The sequence below is a fragment of the Apium graveolens genome, chromosome 8, assembly GCF_009905375.1.
Source record: "Apium graveolens cultivar Ventura chromosome 8, ASM990537v1, whole genome shotgun sequence".
NCBI classification, from domain to species: domain Eukaryota; kingdom Viridiplantae; phylum Streptophyta; class Magnoliopsida; order Apiales; family Apiaceae; genus Apium; species Apium graveolens.
This window is the reverse complement of record NC_133654.1, coordinates 107,355,166-107,373,443: the sequence shown is the minus strand read 5'-3', so window position 1 is coordinate 107,373,443 and position 18,278 is coordinate 107,355,166. Positions and strand designations below refer to the sequence as shown.

At 34.6% G+C, this 18,278-nt stretch overlaps 3 protein-coding genes across 3 annotated transcripts; 1 reads left to right on the top strand and 2 right to left on the bottom strand.

Annotated features, from left to right (window-relative positions):
* Positions 1-890: 890 nt before the first annotated feature.
* Positions 891-2,850, top strand: LOC141679846 (putative serine/threonine-protein kinase PBL23). The gene is made up of 5 exons (XM_074486226.1): positions 891-1,162; positions 1,286-1,458; positions 1,543-1,744; positions 1,840-2,234; positions 2,575-2,850. The coding sequence occupies exons 1-5, from the start codon at positions 1,054-1,056 to the stop codon at positions 2,848-2,850; spliced, it is 1,155 nt and encodes a 384-aa protein (XP_074342327.1). The 5' UTR covers positions 891-1,053.
* Positions 2,851-2,934: 84 nt separating this feature from the next.
* On the bottom strand, positions 2,935-3,219 carry LOC141679845 (uncharacterized). Its single transcript, XM_074486225.1, has one exon. The coding sequence runs from the start codon at positions 3,217-3,219 to the stop codon at positions 2,935-2,937; it is 285 nt and encodes a 94-aa protein (XP_074342326.1).
* Positions 3,220-3,759: 540 nt separating this feature from the next.
* Positions 3,760-9,103, bottom strand: LOC141677951 (glucose-6-phosphate/phosphate translocator 2, chloroplastic-like). Its single transcript, XM_074484104.1, has 5 exons — positions 8,230-9,103; positions 7,818-8,043; positions 7,456-7,678; positions 6,259-6,472; positions 3,760-4,129 (listed from the first exon to the last, which is right to left on the bottom strand). The coding sequence occupies exons 1-5, from the start codon at positions 8,716-8,718 to the stop codon at positions 4,118-4,120; spliced, it is 1,164 nt and encodes a 387-aa protein (XP_074340205.1). The 5' UTR covers positions 8,719-9,103; the 3' UTR covers positions 3,760-4,117.
* Positions 9,104-18,278: the final 9,175 nt, after the last annotated feature.

Here is an 18,278-nt window from a genome sequence, read left to right as displayed (position 1 = left end):
AGGTACGTAGGCATCTTGTTAAGGCATATCGAGTCACGAAACACAAGAGCAGTCAAATCGAGTCTTGAAACTCACGTTCCTTAGTAATAAATACAACAATTATTATACCTTAGTTTTTGATCCATAACATAAGGGATAACCAAACTGAGGCATATCAAATTATACTCCATTCCGGTTATTATAATATACTAGCCTGCGTCTCGTGCGATGCACGGGTCTTGGTTAATATGTATATATTTTCATTTTTATTTATATAATTTTATTAAAATTCTATATAAATAATTAAATACTAAATAATAATTATATAATTATACTTTCATTGTGTATAATTTCAAATTAATTTTAAATAGTATATATAGTATATGATTGATTAGATCTTATTCATAAATAATAATTTAAATGTTTGTTATTAATGAGATTCGAACTTGAAAACTTATATGTATTTTTATAAATATTAATATAAATGTTTGTTGTTGACGGGATTCGAACATGAGAATTTGTGGAGTGTATTTTTTTAGTATTTGGATATAACGACTCTGATTATTTGATGAAAAAGATCTGAGGGTCGTGATGAAAAGGGATAACAAAATGAGGGGTTAACCAAATTACAAATTATACATCATTCCGGTTATTATAGTATAGATAGATATTTAATAGATTCGATAATTAGATTATGAAAAATACTTTAGGTAGATAAATATTCTTTGCACGTCCCAGTTCCAGAGTAACAAAATAAATAATAACAGCCATACATGCACCTTTAAAAAAAATGTATAAACGAAAGACAAGGTACACCCAACAAAATAAAGTTAAGAAACTTGTGAAATTCTCATAATTTTACCTAATTAATTAACTGCTAAGAGAATTAATACCCAACAATTTAGGCCATTTGCCACTCTTTATCTCAAATTTGAAAGGAACAATATACAAAAATTCTTGTATGAATAAGCAAATGCATGGGTTTAAATATAAAATTTGTTTTGTATCTGTGATGTTGTAAGTTCTTGTAGACATAGATTTGTTTGTACAGTTAATATTGACAGTAGCTATACAATGAAGAAAGAACATATAAGGTCCAAAAGTAGTGTCCAGGGCCCCTGGAAATATAACCAAGGAGGAGATGCCTTGTCCAACATTGTCCGAAGTGTATCACTGAAAACAGGTTTTCAGTTTCGATATTTTTTTAGTAAAATAGTGTTAGATTATGCGCTCTGTATCGGGTTTTTTTATCGTGCATTTGTTAGATTTCTTGAAAGATTTATATAGATTGTTTCATCTCATGCAGGTTTCAACAAGCAAAGAAATGAATGTCTCAAAAATGGGGAAACAGGTGTTCCTGCTGATATTTTCACATTTCGAGAACTTGCTGCAGCAACGCAAAATTTTAATCCAGAAATGCTAATAGGCGAGGGAGGTTTCGGGAGGGTGTACAAAGGACAGCTCAAGCACAATAATCAAGTCTTTTAACTTTTCTTGATATCTGCATTTGCGTTTATATTTCAAAGTGCAAGATGGTCTTATCTTGTGGTTTATGTTCTTCAGATTGTTGCGGTCAAACAACTTGATCAAAATGGGGCAGAAGGTGCGGTGGAAGGAAATATACAGTTTTTGGATGAAGTTGTGGCACTGAGTCATGCTCGGCACCCAAACCTTGTCAATCTGATTGGTTATTGTGCTGATGGCCGCCAGAAATTGTTGGTAAATGAATATGTTTCCAATGGATCTTTGCAAGATCACCTTTTCAGTAAGTGAATGATATGTGGATTCAGGTTCGATTAGGTTACCACAAATCTTATCATAAGTGAAGTTTACGGATAAGTTAGTTTCTCTTCTTTTCAGATGTTTCTGCAGAAAGGCCTCCTCTTGACTGGCATGCTAGGATGAAAATAGCTCAAGGAACAGCTCAGGGATTAGAGTATTTACATGATACTGCCAACCCTCCGATAATATATGGCGACTTAAAATCATCAAACATATTATTAGACAATGAATTTAATGCTAAGCTATCTGATTTTGGGCTCCTGAAGTTAGCTCTAGATAAGAATGACAAAGATCACAGGTCCATGACGGTGATGGAAACATATGGACATTGTGCACCAGAATATGCAGAAACAGGTGAGGCAACACGGAAGTCAGATGTCTATAACTTTGGAGTTCTGTTGCTTGAAATCTTATCAGGACGAAGAGCTATCGATACAACAAGACCAACTCAGGAACAACATTTAGTCACTTGGGTAGGTATATATAACCGTTAGCCCTTGAAAATGTGACTTTGCTCTTGCTTTTGGTCATACTTCTCAAATGCTCACATATCAAAGATTGAGCAATAACAATTTGGCCCCCAGAATCCCAATGTTTTGGCATGTACCTTTTTAACCTTGAGTCTCAATTGTTGAACAATTAAAACTCTATATCCGGGGACTTGACTCTTGAGGTATCCATTAAGAAGTCGAGATGTTCAACTGATTGAAATATAAGCTCAATCAAGATGTTCAAATGTTGGGAGCATATATCAGGGTGAAATTCTCATTAAGCTATGAAGATAAAAACTAATATTCTTGAATGGATTTGCAGGCACACCCAATATTTAATGACAGGAAAAAGTTTCACTTAATGGCAGATCCTTTGCTTGAGGATAAATATCCGATAAAGGGTCTTTACCAAGCTATAGCTGTGGCAGCCATGTGTTTACAAGAAGAAGCTAGTACCAGACCTTTGATTTCGGATATAGCCACTGCTTTGGAGTACTTGCTCTGTGAGAATTTCGAAACCAATGAAATGATGTACATGATGACAGAAAATGAACTTGGAAAGGAATTCGGATACCAAGAAAATGGCGATACTTCATGAAAGGAACAGCCTAGTAAATCTACTAATTAGAAATAACAATGTAGGAAACATTTGTGAAAATGAAGAAAACTTCATGTATATGCTTTAAAAGTCTTGAGTTTGAAGGTTCTTGTACTTGAAGTTGGAAACTCCATGTATATCTGCAACTTCAACAACTGAGCAATTTCCCGGAATGCGAAAACTTCTGATCTTCTGTTTTCTCCTAATCAGGGACTGAAGATGATTAAGGCATGAGTAACCTTGACCATTAGAACCATCTTTTTTCCCATTGTGGCAAAATTCGACTCCTCGAAAATACTCCATCTCTTTCTTGACAAGGGATCCTACTGTCCCTTTTGTGCCTATCTCACTTGGAGCTGATGCCCTCATTTTTAAGTTCAACCAACTTGACTTATTGTGTAACTTCTGTATAGATATTGTTGCTTACAAGAACACAAATAAAAGACTGCTGTGTGTGTAATCCTATCCTATGGTCTGAGTGTTTTTGTACGGGGATTGCTTTGCTTATAATTTACACCAACTACTCCTTTTTCTTGTGGTTATTAATATTAATTCTGAATCATCATACTTGGGGTCATGTAATTATAATCTTTATACTAGTGGCTAGAATTATGGGAATTGACAATGCGTGCTTCAATGAATACAGAATGGAGATGATTCATTTTCATGCGAGAGAGTTAATGGGGTTTGATCATCAAGGGTAAATTAGTTGTCTTGAGTTGCCGTCAAAAGAATAGAAAACTTAATATTAATATGAATATGATTTGATCAGGTCATTTAAGAAGTTTAACAAAGTTACTGTGAAAGGAAGTTGTTAATATGATTCCGTCATCAAGAAAACTAGTATGATTTGTTCAACACAAATCCGTTCACGGGTTAATAGCTAGTAGAACAGAAAACAAAACAAAATGGATAACAAACTAGAGCAATAGAATATGTGGCCAAGGGAGTTCATATATAATACATGAAAGGAACTACTACCGAATTTATGTATGAAAAACCTAGTCTAGAAATTACTTTATTTAGTAAAGAAAGTTTCCTCGAAAAAACGGTGTGGGAGTTCCCGAATGCCGTCTCTTTAAGCAACTATCATATGATTATCACAAAAACTACTTCCATGATGTCCTCAAGTTGTCCCCGCTGATCCAACTCCAGATACATATGATCAAAGGCAAAGAACACTTTTAGTACCTCTTTTTTTGGTACACAAATTGCTTGCATCTCTTTTTTCATCTACGTAAAGTAACTCCTTGAACTTTCAGCTTTTTCACTGCTTCGCCTGCTCAAAAAAATGACACAATCTTGTCAATTAGCATATCACCTGCAAGATAACTAAATACACCGATCCACATCTATACAGTCATATCAACAAAAACATGAAAGTACTAATAAACACACATATATACACATTTTGAACCAGTGTTATTGTCACGAAAATAGCAATGTTACTAAAGAACAAATTAAACCTATTGGGTAGCACCTACTAGAGGCGTTGACCAGAAACGCAAGTGGGGCTTTACTTAAAAAGCTTGCTAGAAGCGATGGCTTCAGATGTAAATTCAGGTTCAGCTAGCTTAAAATCATCAATAAAAAAACAATATGTATAATACACACACACGCACATTTATGTGCTCGAAACAATTGGGGAGAGTGTATTGAAATTTACAAACATGTAGGAAATCGTTACACGAAACAAATCATCAAGATTTCATCGGACTACATAACTTATCAGAAGAAACTAGTAAAATATCTACTCCATTAAATTTATATCAGCAAATTGCTCTAAAAGTTAATCTAAGACTGTAGAATTCGAATACAATGAAGTTGTATACTTGAAATGCACGAGCCATGCCAATGCATGGTTAGAAGACTTTGGTCGAGCAGTTATAACATGGAAAACACGTATATATATTTTAGACCAATTAAAACAGGGGAACATAAATTATCCTATTTAATAAGGACCTCTATAATTAAATATAATCAATTCAGAGGGCATATGCATATAGCACATTTTCATTTGAAAGCAAGAAGAGGAAGGCAAAAACTGATGCAAGCAATCTACTAATCAAGAAAGTGATTCCAACATGAACATAATAAATTCTAAAAAATAAGTCAGAGCTATAGAAAATGAGAGAATGGTACACTTAATGAATTCTTAGATGTATATTCCCTGATAACTAGAGTGGTAATTGGTAGCCAAGGCATAAACTTACATGTGTAATCCCACTATGTAATGCTAGCTGCCTAGCAGTATCATATTTTCCACTAAAAATTAAAAAAAATGAAATATAAGTTTACGACTCTGTTTGATTGACATTACATCATTCCTTAGGCAATCACTCTTGCAGTGATGACTGCTTTTGGACCGTTGTCCCATATTATGTAGAATGATTGGTACTACTCATAGTACTTACATAGCTTACATTTCTGGGAGTGGATATTCATCCTTTTATATCAACTGAAGTTTACAGCTGAGCAAAGCAAAAAGAATTGAACAATAGTTCACACTGGTAAACTTTGTGCAGTTCAATAAAAGGCTTACAGCTTATCTGTAAAAATACCGGGTTTGCATTTTACACACACTTTGTTTCTTTGAGCACCTTTATTTACCTCTGCTAATTAACAGAAAAAAGGGACCAAAAACCCACATAGTGTTCTCCGTTTTGACAGCTTGTACACTTGAAAGAACTATTACTAAATATCAACAGCAACCATACCAGATTAAACTCGTGAGACTTCCGATTTCCTAAAAAATCCTGTATTAAGATTTATCGATTTGATCTCTGATCTAAAATATGAAAAAAAAGGATTGTCCTATTCTTATGACCTATGTCATAAAAGTTAGACTTGGCATAGACTAAGTACTAAAACATGGTGGCATATATATATAAGGTTGTATTATACTTTCATTAATGCCAAGTGACTGCATTACATTCTACTTGCACGTATAATTGATTTAATAGAATGAGAACCGGGAGCAAAGTATGTGCATTCAATGCAACATAACTGTAACTTAAAAGGTTTCAAAAAACAACTGTACCTTAACATTTGTTTCTTGCTAATGAGTAATATATACCACACATGTAACTTAACAGCGTAGAACATCGTTGTTTTATAGCTCGATATACAGTCTATAGTGTTATTGGTCAACTTTTTTCTTTATGGTATTTCTATTTCATCAAAAAGATAAATCACCCAACAAGGTGTTGGTGTAGTGGTTGAGCTCTTGTACCCCTTTGCGGGAGGTCAGGAGTTCGACTCCCTGCGTGTGCGTGTGTAATCAATTAGCAAAAAAAAAGATTAATCACAAAAGTCATGTAAACTTAATTTCTTACATACAATCTTGGTCTCAAAAGATATTGAAAAGCATTATGAACAAATAAATTAGAAAAAACGTAAAAATCATACCTGTGAATAAAGGAAGGTCCCAGCTATAGCTATCGCAGCTCCAAGGGCATTGACAGGTTGGACAGGGTTCCGGAAAATAATGATGGAGGATACTATGACTGATATCCGTTTCATTGTATTTCCTACGCTAAAAGTCAATGGAGAGATCTGATCCAGAGACATGTATGACACCTGGTTATACAAATGATAGAAGACACTTTGCGCAACCACCCACCTGATTGTTCAATAAAGAAGTACTTCAGTCAGTAATGCATATCGACAGAAACCAAAATAAAATTTTTATTTATTTATTAACCTATATTCTAATTAGATTAATAAGGAGGTTGCCTACTGCCTAGGAGTAGGCTGAGGCATCAGCTAGATAGTCTAGGCCCTCTGTCAGTTAGGTATGTTTAATGTTCTTAGGACACTTTAGTTAAAAACATTATATGACAGTACGACTAGTTGAACAACCTTTTAACAATAAAAGTTCAAAAAATCAAAATCAACATATGAGAACACTACTAATAGAGAGCATTAGATGGGAACTTATGTATACTAAGTGGAAATATTGGTACACAACCAATATTGCATCTTTGAAGCTTAAGTGTCACAATAACGCGTTTCTGGGTGGATCCTCAAGTGCAAATAACTAAAGTGTGACAACAATCAATTTCCTATGTCAATTTACAAGTAATAGCAAGTAATTTTTACTTTGCTTTAAAATCAAATCGCAGAAGTAAAACAAAAAACAAGATGCTTCTATAATTTTGAACGAAGTATGAAGCTACTGCAGATGGCAAACCAAATTGTTAACATGCCTTCATAAACATTGATCAATACTTCACAAAGATTATTGGTTTCTAGTAAGTGTATATAATTTCAGTCAGTTCTTAATCAATATTCTGGAAAAATATGAACTTGATAATTCAAAGGCCAAAATTCAAACTTCTTTTAGACTCACTCGAGTAATCGACACAAATACATTGTCAAAGTAGTTTTCCAATTTCTCTTTCACTGACCAGATTGCCATTCACATAATAAAACTTTATATTCACTTGTTAGTTCTGTTTCTATCTGGTACATCCATACATGCTTAAAACTAAGTCACAAATTTCATCTGATTTCACGTATATCGACTAAAATTAATAGACAAGCAAAGGTACAAGGCAAGAGAAAGGGTGTAGAAATTCACATGTCTTAAGTTTTAGTACTTACCATACGAAATTTGGCCCGATCTGCGATATAGCCGTTTGCCAGCCCACTGCCCACATTTGAGGGCCCTCCACAGCAATCGCAAAAGGTGCTACGATAAGTAAAGATAACATAGACAAACAAGCGTAATAGTTCATACCACTGACAGATTTCCCCTTCATTCCCTTCTTTGAAAAAATGTTGCGGAAAACAAAAAACAAATTTGATATCATCGCGCCCATAAAACCTAATCAACAAATAAGATTAACAATGAAAATAACAGTCGCATGTCCATGATCCATCAAGAAATTATGATATGCCAAAACCTTACATGTCCTATGAATTTCATTTTAGTGAAAATAATTCAAGTTCATAAATTTTCTCACCAGTCATGTTAAAATTAAGCTCGGTTGCAGCTGATAGTGCACAACCACCAATAATTGGCAAAAGGGACAAATAGACCGGCATGGGGAAACTCTCTCCAAGTATAAACCTCGAAACCAACACACTAAAAGCTGGTTCACCACTCTTAATAATGTGAGTAAACGAAACGGCAACCTTCGACATACTAACAGTAGCTGCCACATGTCCAATCGTATGCGCCAATGCAACCTAACAATAACATACAAAACAAAACACTCTAAATTCACAAAACACAAAACCCACTCATAAACAAAACTATGGATCATGAGATATAAACCCGGTTAAGGGGAATGGGAATGTATTAGAATCTTATTCCAATTCCCATTAACCGGGTTCAAATCTCATGATCCAAACGGCCCTATACACATTTCTTACAGGAAAAAGTGTCTTCCAGAACTCAAGATCAGTCTTGGGAGGTTCAGCAATCCTAGCAGCCCAAGAAACCAACATAATCAAAGAGCCCGCCGCAAGCGACAGAGTGGATGTAAGCCAAGGGTAAGGAAATGCATTCAAAACCTTCTTATTATACACATTAAACACCACATTCAAAGCCCACCAAGTAGCAAAATAAACACTGATTTTAACCTTCTGAGCAGCCTCAGAAGGACCCACTTGAGCAGCTAAATCCAAAGGCTTAGAATGGTCAGCTTCATAAGCCTTACACTCAAAACCACTCTTTTTCAACCCATTTAAAGAACCAAATTCAAACCCAGAAACCAAATTTAAACCCTTTTCACCAAACCCTCTTGATTTCAAGAAATTAAAATGGTTTTGAAACACAAATTTAGGGTTCTTAACCAAACCCCATTTGGGTATTACTTGAAAAGAGGGGTTTAAATTTGAATGCACCAAAGATGAAATCATAGTGAATCTTGAGATAATGATAAGCAAATCAAATGGGGTTATATCTAAAAAGAAAAAGTGATTATGAGAAAACAAAGAAAAACATTGAAATTGTAAGAATGGTTACGAAGTTGTAAGCTGGCAATTGTAGAATACTAAAGTTTAGAAAAAAGAGAGAGGATATTCAATGGAATTGTCCAAATGGGTCGACGGATTAAACGAGAAATTAGAGAAAAGACATTGGAGTTAACGACGGAGAATGAAGATCAAATTAATGGGATTTTGTTTAAAAGCGGCGGAGTGGAGAGGAGTGACATGCATAGGGAAAGGTGACTACCAAACTGGAATACAAGGGACCAAAATATTGCTCTCTTTACAAATTGCAGTTTACTCGCAAGTCGCATATTATTTTGCGCATTCATGGTTAAAAATTTGAAGCGATCATATATACTTGGACTATCATTTACGTGTTTTGCACGTTCTAATTATTAAATTTTATGTATTTTTTACTTATTAAAAAAATATAAAAAAATCATATATTTTTTATGATTTGTTTCATTATTATTGATGAAATTTTTTGTGCATGAGTTCCATCGTTATTGACGAAAAGGAATAAATCAAATTTTGACACATAAACTATTAATGTATAACCTATAAATGTACATCTAGGGCACACACTATAAAATATATAATAATTTTGAAAGGCATATGTCATAACCTATTTGTTTATTCGAGTATTTAACTCAACTCAAATAAGGATGTAACAAGTAAATAATGGTACTATCGTCCGAGAGATCTCTCAGAGTAACATATGTCAAAAGATTAAGTAACATTGTTCTTCTACAGACTTGATGACTTAATTCACTGGAAGAAGCTCAAGAAATTGATCAAGCCTCAGTGATATAAATCAAGATTGTGGATTTAATCAAGTGACAGAGATCTCGTCAGGGTATTAATTAATTACAAGGATTTAGTCTGAAGAAAATCAAGAGTATCAAGGTCAAGGCATGAAGAAACGTCACGGAAGTTAGTCACTCATGAACCAGACAGTACATCGAGTGTCAACATTGAAGTGGTGGAATTGATTCATAATTGACAGTGATTTTCAGAAGATTTTCAGAAGAATGGTTGCTGCTCAAGATTAGTATTAATTCTCTATTAATTAATTAAGTCATATAATTTAATTAAGAGAATAAATTAAATCTGCAAAGATTAATTTATTGATTAATTGAATTAATTGATTAATTAATTCAGAATTATTATTTGATTAAAATCTGTTTTAATCCAGCAAGACTATCGGTATGACAATCAATAGTCATACCGAAAGTCATGCTAGTGCATTTAGATTGTTTTGCCGAAAGTCCTATCAGTTCAATTGATAGTCCTACCGAAAGTCTTACCAGTTCAAAGGATTGTCATGCTGAGCTAAATGGATTGTCTTGCCAATTAAAATCACAGGATTCAATATAAAGCATAGCAGCTGTTTTTCAAAAGAAGCAGAGCATTGAATATCAAATTCAGCAGAACACAGAACAAAAGAAACCTGCAGAGAACTTATTGCAAATTACACAGATCATTTATTTCTAGTATTTATTGTTAAATCTAATCCACTAGAAATCCTTTTCTTGTTCTTGTGTAACTATCTAGCGGATCAAAATCCCTAGAACTTAATCTCAAATCGCTTTTAACATTTGATCTTTTTATTGCAAAAATAGAAAAAGTTCATGTCGAATTTATTCTAGATTTGTAATAATTGATTTGAGATTAATCCCTTGTAAACGATACCGTTTGTTGTAACACCTTTCAAGTTTAATAATAGTTTTATTTAACTTGAATTTTGTTTCACTTTTTTATTCCGCATTTTATTCGATTAAACGGTATTGTTTGTATTCAACCCCCCTTCTACAAACATATTGAGACCTAACAATTGGTATCAGAGCATTCTGATTAACGAACAAATCAAGATCCTAGACTTTTGTGATTCTTTCACTCTAATTTTTATTTACTCAAAAATTCATAATGACTACACAAAAAGTTGGAACCGTTAAAATTCCACTATTCGATAAAGAAAATTATGTTATGTGGAAGAAGAAGATACTATTGTTTTTACAAGTTGCAAATTCCAAATATCTGGAAGTGTTAAAGAAGGGTCCTAAAATTCCGATGGTTATTGAACCAGAGGTAATAGAAAATGATGTGGTGATTACCAAAGTAAGAACTTATGTGAAAGATCCTGAGGATTTTTCTCCTGCTGAAAAAGAAGAAGCCTCCCTGGATGCTAGCCTTCAATTAATTTTAGTAGATTCCCTTGATCCCTTGATGAATAGACATGTGATGAACTGTAAAGATTCCAAACACATCTGGGAAACTATTGAGGTTATTAGTGAAGGCACAGAGGAAGTTAGGGAGAACAAGTTAGAAATCCTAACCTCTGAGTATGAATACTTTAAATCCAATCCAGGAGAAGGAATCACTGAAGTGTTTGAGAGGTACAATGCATTGATCAACAACCTGAACATTAATGGTAAATACTATTCCATCAGGGAGGTCAACAAAAAGTTCCTTTTAACACTGCCAACTCATCTCGAACATAGAATCACTGCCATAAGAGAAGCAAGAGATCTGAGTGAGATTTCTTTGGAAAGGCTCTATGGTGTGTTAAAGACTTATGAGTTGGAGCAGATTCAGCAGAAGGAAGTTTACGGGAAAGGAAGAGTGGTCAGCACGTCTACTGCTCTAGTAGCTGATGAACAACAGCAACAACCACAATATCAACAACAATCTCAACAGTCAGAAAGAATGGTACAGTCTTCCAAGGTTGAAGAAAATGTGATAGTAGCAGAATTTGATCCTCCTACTACAAATCAATCAGGAGATGATTTTTATTCCTTGAAAGAACTGGAGCAATTGGAGGATGAGTCAATGGCCCTAATTATCAAGAGATTCTCCAATGTCAGATTCAAGAGGTATCCAAAGTTCAAGTACAAGTCCAACTACAACAGGTTCCAGAAAGGTGGATCTTCATCCTCTAACACCAGCAGTGGTGGGTACAAAACAGGGATGGTTGATCGAAGCACCATTCGATGCTTCAACTGCAATGAGTTGGGACACTTTGCCACAGAATGCAGGAAGCCAAAACAAGTTAGGAAGAACTCTTACGATTCTAATCAGAAGAGTAAATCTGAAAGGGCTTACCTGGCAAAGGGAAGAAGCTGCGATGATACTGACAGTGAAGATGAAGAAGTTGGGAATCTTGCTCTCATGGCTAGTGATGCAAACACCTCATCATCAAGAAAAGAGGTAAAATTTACTGATGCTGAATTAGTTTATCATCTAGGAGGTTCCTTAGATTGTGCTCATCGTGATAATGAAATGTTAAATTAACAAATCAAAGACCTTGAGAAAGAGGTCAATGAATTAAGACTTGTGCACATTAATCAAGATAAATTAAAAGAACAAGTATCTTTTCTAGAGAATAGAGTTGACTGCTATAGATAACTCGAAACTATTCTCAAAGACAAGATCACCGGTCTTGAGGCTAAGGTTAAAGCTTACTTTAATTCTTGTTCGAAGTCCAAAGAGTTTTATAATAAGCAAGCTGTTAATCAAACATCTGGAATATGTTATGATTACAATGTTGCTATTGGAAAATTAGGCATAAACTCCCCTCCTCATGTCTGTGCTAAAGGCAGGGAAGTACCACATGTGCTTAAGGGTGTTGATGAACCCCTCTATAAAGAATCAATTATTGAACCATTTGATGAGACCTCATTTATTATTCAAGAAGAAATCCGTGCTGAAGATCATGCTAATGAGAAAGCTGTTTCCAAGTCAAGTGTGTCAAAGGTTCCAGTCAAAGTTGTGAAAGCAACTGAGACTAACTCAGACACACATGACTTGAATAACATAAATGCCATGTCTACCATGCATAAGTTGCCTATTGTTAATTCCTCTCATAAAGCATGTGGTGTTCCTGATTGTATGTCTTGTGCTTTTAATTTGATGTATGCTTATTTTAATGGTAAGCATGTTTCTAATGATAAGACTACTCCTCGTCAGCATGTGAATAATAGGAAGCATGATAGGTCTAAGACTACTAGTCCTCCTAAAGCTAGAAAGGAGACATTTGTGCCTAAGCCTAAACAGAAATTTGTCAAGGCTGTTCACAAGGTCAAATGTCCAGTCATTGAGAAAGTTGAGAACATTAAAATTAAGAATGTTGTTTTGCCTGATAAAGGCCAATTTTACAAGTATGCCGGACCCAGCCAAGCTTGGGTTCCGAAGAAGGTCTAATCCATTTATATTGCAGGGCATTAAACAGGTACAACCGGTAATATGGATTCTTGACAGCGGATCGTCAAGACATATGACCGGAGATAGAGCCCTGCTATCAAATGTGGTTGAGAAAGCTGGCCCAGTGGTTACCTTTGGAGATAACATCAAAGGTTTAACTGAGGGATATGGCTATTTGCTAGCTGGAAATGTTATCATTGAAAATGTGTATGTTGTGCAAGGACTTGAACACAATCTGCTTAGCATTAGTCAGTTCTGTGGCAACGACTACAATGTTTTATTCGACAAGCTGAAGTGTCATATTCTGCACAAGAAAAATGAAAAACCCTCCTTGATGGGAATCCGGAAAGGAAATCTATTCGTAGCTGACATAAACTCTGGAAGCAATCCTGAAGTCAATTATTTCTATGCAAAGGCATCGTCTGATGAGAGTTGGCTATGACACAAGAGACTTTCTCATCTCAATTTCAAAACAATGAATTCTCTTGTCAAAAGAGAATTGGTCAGAGGTCTGCCTCAGCTGGAATTCTCCCCAGAAGGACTGTGTGAGGCTTTCCAGAAAGGAAAGTCAAAGAAAGCAAGTCACAGAGGCACTGACACATCCTCCATAACTGGTGTTCTGCAATTATTGCACATGGATTTATTTGGACCAGTTATGTCCTTTCGATGTCAAAGAAGTGTTACTGTCTTGTGATAGTTGATGACTATTCCAAGTATACGTGGGTTTTATTCCTTCACTCTAAGGATGAAATACCACAAGTTGTGATTGATCATATCAAGTTGATCGAGTTAGATTCTAATGTCCCTGTTAGAGCAATAAGGTCAGATAATGGAACAGAATTCAAGAATTCACTTCTCAATGGATTCTGTACAGACAAAGGGATTACCAGACAATTTTCAGCTCCTAGAACCCCTCAGCAAAATAGAGTGGTAGAAAGGAAGAATCGTACATTGATTGAAGCTGCAAGAAAGATGTTAAGTAAATCAGGTCTTCCAATGTACTTTTGGGCTGAAGCTGTCAATACTGCATGTTATACTCAGAATCGAACTCTAATCAACAAAGACTTCATGAAAACTCCTTATGAGATTATGAATGAACAGAAATCTTCTATCAAATACTTTCATGTATTTGGTGCCAGATGCTTCGTGCTCAAGGATGGAGATGATCGTCGTGGTAAATTCGAGGCAAATGCATATGAGGGTATTTTTGTTGGATATGGAAGAAGATCATATAGGGTGTATATCATTGATCAACACAAAGTAACTGAAAGTGTCAATGTTACATTTGATGACACTAAACTCCCTAGTATCCAAACTGAAGATCCTTCTGACAAACTGAAGTTTGATGATATGTCAGATTCAGAATCAGAACATGATCAAGAACCTGAGGTTGTTGCTGGTGAAGAACCTGTTAATCATGATGATACTCAAGGTAATGGTGATGGAAACTTTGGCAACAATAGAGATACCACTGCTACTGACGAAGAATCTTCAAGTCAACATGGCAACAACTCAGGGGGAGATGCTGAAGGATCAACTAGTAGGACACAACATCCCAATGTATTTCAAGGCGAATCATCAAGATCAAATCTTCCAAGACAAACTGTCTGGAATAAAGCTCATCCTTTTGAGTTGATTATTGGTGATCCAGATGTTGGAGTCAGAACTAGAAGTGCTACTCAAAATGAGTGTCTGTTCTCAGGATTTATTTCTGAGATGGAACCTAAGAAGATTGAGGAAGCACTGACTGATCCAGATTGGTGATTGCTGTAATATCCGGGATATATTGTGTAATTATTTTTTCCATTATATAATTATTATGTGTGTTCAGTATCTATTCTGTGAGCTAATTGTTAAGTGTTATCTGTACTTGAATATTCAAAAATAATATTAATTGAGTATTTTAATTTTTATATGTCCAAAATAAAATATAGATAATTGTCATATCTTCCTAATTATTTTTATGTTGGTTTATGGATTTATAAGAATCATATGAAATTTCTAAAATCTTTTTCCGGGTAATTAAAATCTATTTTATAAAAACGGGAACCAATCGACGTTAACCGTTGTTACGTTTTTGGAACCCGAAACTCTTTCGCGAACTCCTTCCTAACCTAATTGTAATATTCCGAGCATTTTCCATGTTTCGACTTTTTCGATCCGGCGTACGGTTTGTCCTGCGCGGGTCCCGGCGCAACATTTTCGATACAATATTCGTTTCGGTAAATCAATAAAACCCGTATTTTCGATAAACGGGAGCTTTTTATTAAACTATCACAATTATCACTTCGTAATACGTGTAACCAGGCGCTGAGACCAAGACCGCAGTACAAATTGTACTGATTTGGATAATTATCCCGAAAACCGATACCGTTTGGATCAGTTTTTACAAATAAACATACCGTTTTATATCCGGAATGATCCAACGGGATACAAATTTTCCGTAATTATAAATAACCTTTTACCGTATTTTATTTCGTATCAAAATCATTTGCAGATAGTTAATTATATAATTTTTAGAGAAAAGCCCTAATTTCCTAAAACTGTTCTAAGAATCAAACAGCAAAACGAAGGCGTTACCGATCTCTGTTTTCAAAGCTTGAGTAACCAAAACGAAGGATTTGAAGTGTTCTATCAGATTCTGAGCTTTGTTTCACTGCAGAAATCAAGGTTATTTTTCTAAAAATTTATTTATTTTCGAATTTATTTTATTAAAAATATGAATTTTTGTTCGGATGATTGTTTGTATGATTTGATGATTGCATGTTGTAGAGCTTGTTTTCTTGATGATTTTTATATGTCATACGTCTGATTTGGAGTTCAATAACATGCTCAAAAGTGGGTTTAATTTTCGAATTTCAAAATTAGGGTTTATAACCCGTATGAATGTTCATAATTGAAATTTGGGGGTTTCTTATTCTGTGATAGATTGATGTTGTGTTATAGTGGGTTGTGTTCTCTGTGAAATTTGCAATCTAGTCGTATAAGTTTCATGAACCAACGAGGTCTGTAGAGAAGGGAGTTGTGTTTTGAAGTTTTCCGATGTTCGCCGGAAACTGGAAAACTTCACGGCCAAATTCCGGCCAACTCAGGGATTGTTAGGATGAATTGATTGCATGGTTGTGTTCCTGATGTTGTGTAGATGTGATCTGGAGGTGTTGGTGGGGTGAGGACGCCGGGAACGTGTTCTCCGGCGAACCCGACTGTTTTCCGGCGAAGGGCTGGAAAATTACAATTTAGTACCCCAACTTTTGAAAACGATGCAGTTAGGTCCCTGAAGTTTCCAGACTTTGCAAATTTAGGATTCCTGTTTATAAAATGTTTAAAAATCATATTTCCTATTTATTTTTATTATAAAAATTCATTCTTAAATTCTGAAAATTCTAAAAATTATTATTTTAATTCTGAAAATTATTTTTAATTCACAAATAAATCTAAATTAATTAGTTAATTAATCTCAGTTAATTTATAATTGATTAATTGGTCAATTAATTCGAAAATTAATTGATTAATTGATTTAATTAATTATTAATTGATTTTAATTAATTATTGAATTAGATTTAATTATTTAAAAATAATTTAAAAATTCTGAAAAATAGTTTCGAGCTTTCAAATATTATTCTAAATTATTTCCAAGGCTCGATAATTATTCTAAAATTATTTCAGAGCCAAAATGGGCCAACCGAACCCTGTTTATTAACCCGAAATTGATCCAACGACCCGTTTTAATTCCGAAAAATATTTTAAAAATCATTTTAAATACCAGAAAGCCTATTTATGACCCAAGACGTCTTTATAAATAATATATCATTGATTACGTGATGTATTATGTGCTATATGTGACTTGTTAATTGACTATCGGTCTATATATTCGGTGTTTACTTGATTATTGCATAACTTTCAATCCGTTAATCGGATTTGGGTAAAACGAAGGGTAGATAGAAGTATGTGTTGAATAGAATTCCATGAGTAAATTATTGATAGATGCTTATGATATGTGAGCAGAAGAGGCAAGACGTAGGAAAGGGAAACAGGTAGTTGAGGAGTAAAACGGTTGTGATTGGAAGCGAGTGCAGTGTAGTAAGTTAATACCAGGCAAGTATTCTGAACTTTCTCGAGATATTGTAGTACTTGATAATCCTGTGATATTGCAAGTGCTTTGAAGCACAGAAACCTAAATCCCGATTTCAGTTATTATTCTTGAGCCATGAATCATATTCTTTCTAATCCATTGATTATTGTATACCCAAACAAGAATCACAAATCTACAATACTACTCCACAAATACATACAAACTAAATACCAAACACTGAAATAAACTATTATATACTCAACCCATGGTATCTTATACTTGGAAAGACCAAATCCTTGAAACCTTGAAATGTTGATTCCTTTGTTATCCAATTCTTTCATTACCCAGCATCCAAGCTTTTAAATTGCCTTATTGATCCTTACAAGGATTGGAAACCCTTTCATTGTTAAACATTTATTGTTGTTAATGATTTCGGTTATTGTTTATTATTGCATATTCTGTTATTATGTTAGAATTGGATTGTTTTTATAAAATTGTGGACCAGATTCGTGGTCAGACCATATAATGGTCAAGTTAGGCCAATGTGTGCCTTGGATCCAGTAGTTAGAGCAATGCTGTGTGCCTTGCTCGGGGTTAGTGCGTGACTGATCAGCAGCCTAACCTTGGTTTTTAAATTAAAAGTATAATATCCAATTCTAAATCATAATCCATTGTTCACTTGATATCATAACCATATTCATCTGATGATCATTATTCTCAGTTTTGTCATTGTGACTTGCTGAGCTAGTTAGCTCATTTGTGCGATGTTGTTTATATTCTTTCCAGTTAAAAATGAACCAATTGGTAAAGAGGATCCCCAGTCCAGCGCGAGAGCTAGGGGTTCAGGTTGAGAAAGTGGAGCTAGTAGGCTTCTTTTGGAATAATTTAAGTTTGTAAAAGTTTGTAATAATGTTTAATACTCAGTTTGAATTTGAAATAGATGGGATTTGAACGGTTTGTAATATATTAGTGTGTTTGGCTTGTGTGCATACTTTAACTTGTTGCGGTCCATGGTGGTTGGTAAGTAGGGTCATTGCATATATTATTATTATCTTTATTATTGTTATAAGCAGGTTATAATTAAGGTGTGTGTGTGGATCCCAAACTTCTGACCCGGGTTTGAAGGGCGCCACAGGTTTGGTATCAGAGCTACAGGTTAAGTCACTGACACAAGCCTAGGTTGACGGGAATGGGTAGAGGGATAGGATTAGAAGTA

Coding starts and splice junctions, on each gene's coding strand:
- LOC141677951 (XM_074484104.1), bottom strand. CDS start 8,718: ATGATTTCATCTTTGGTGCATTCAAATTTAAACCCCTCTTTTCAAGTA. Junction 7,679..7,817: donor GCTTAATTTTAACATGACTG/GTGAGAAAATTT, acceptor TTTGTTGATTAG/GTTTTATGGGCGCGATGATA. Junction 6,473..7,455: donor ATCGGGCCAAATTTCGTATG/GTAAGTACTAAA, acceptor TTGAACAATCAG/GTGGGTGGTTGCGCAAAGTG.
- LOC141679845 (XM_074486225.1), bottom strand. CDS start 3,219: ATGAGGGCATCAGCTCCAAGTGAGATAGGCACAAAAGGGACAGTAGGA.
- LOC141679846 (XM_074486226.1), top strand. CDS start 1,054: ATGAAGAAAGAACATATAAGGTCCAAAAGTAGTGTCCAGGGCCCCTGG. Junction 1,745..1,839: donor TTTGCAAGATCACCTTTTCA/GTAAGTGAATGA, acceptor TCTTCTTTTCAG/ATGTTTCTGCAGAAAGGCCT. Junction 2,235..2,574: donor AACAACATTTAGTCACTTGG/GTAGGTATATAT, acceptor ATGGATTTGCAG/GCACACCCAATATTTAATGA.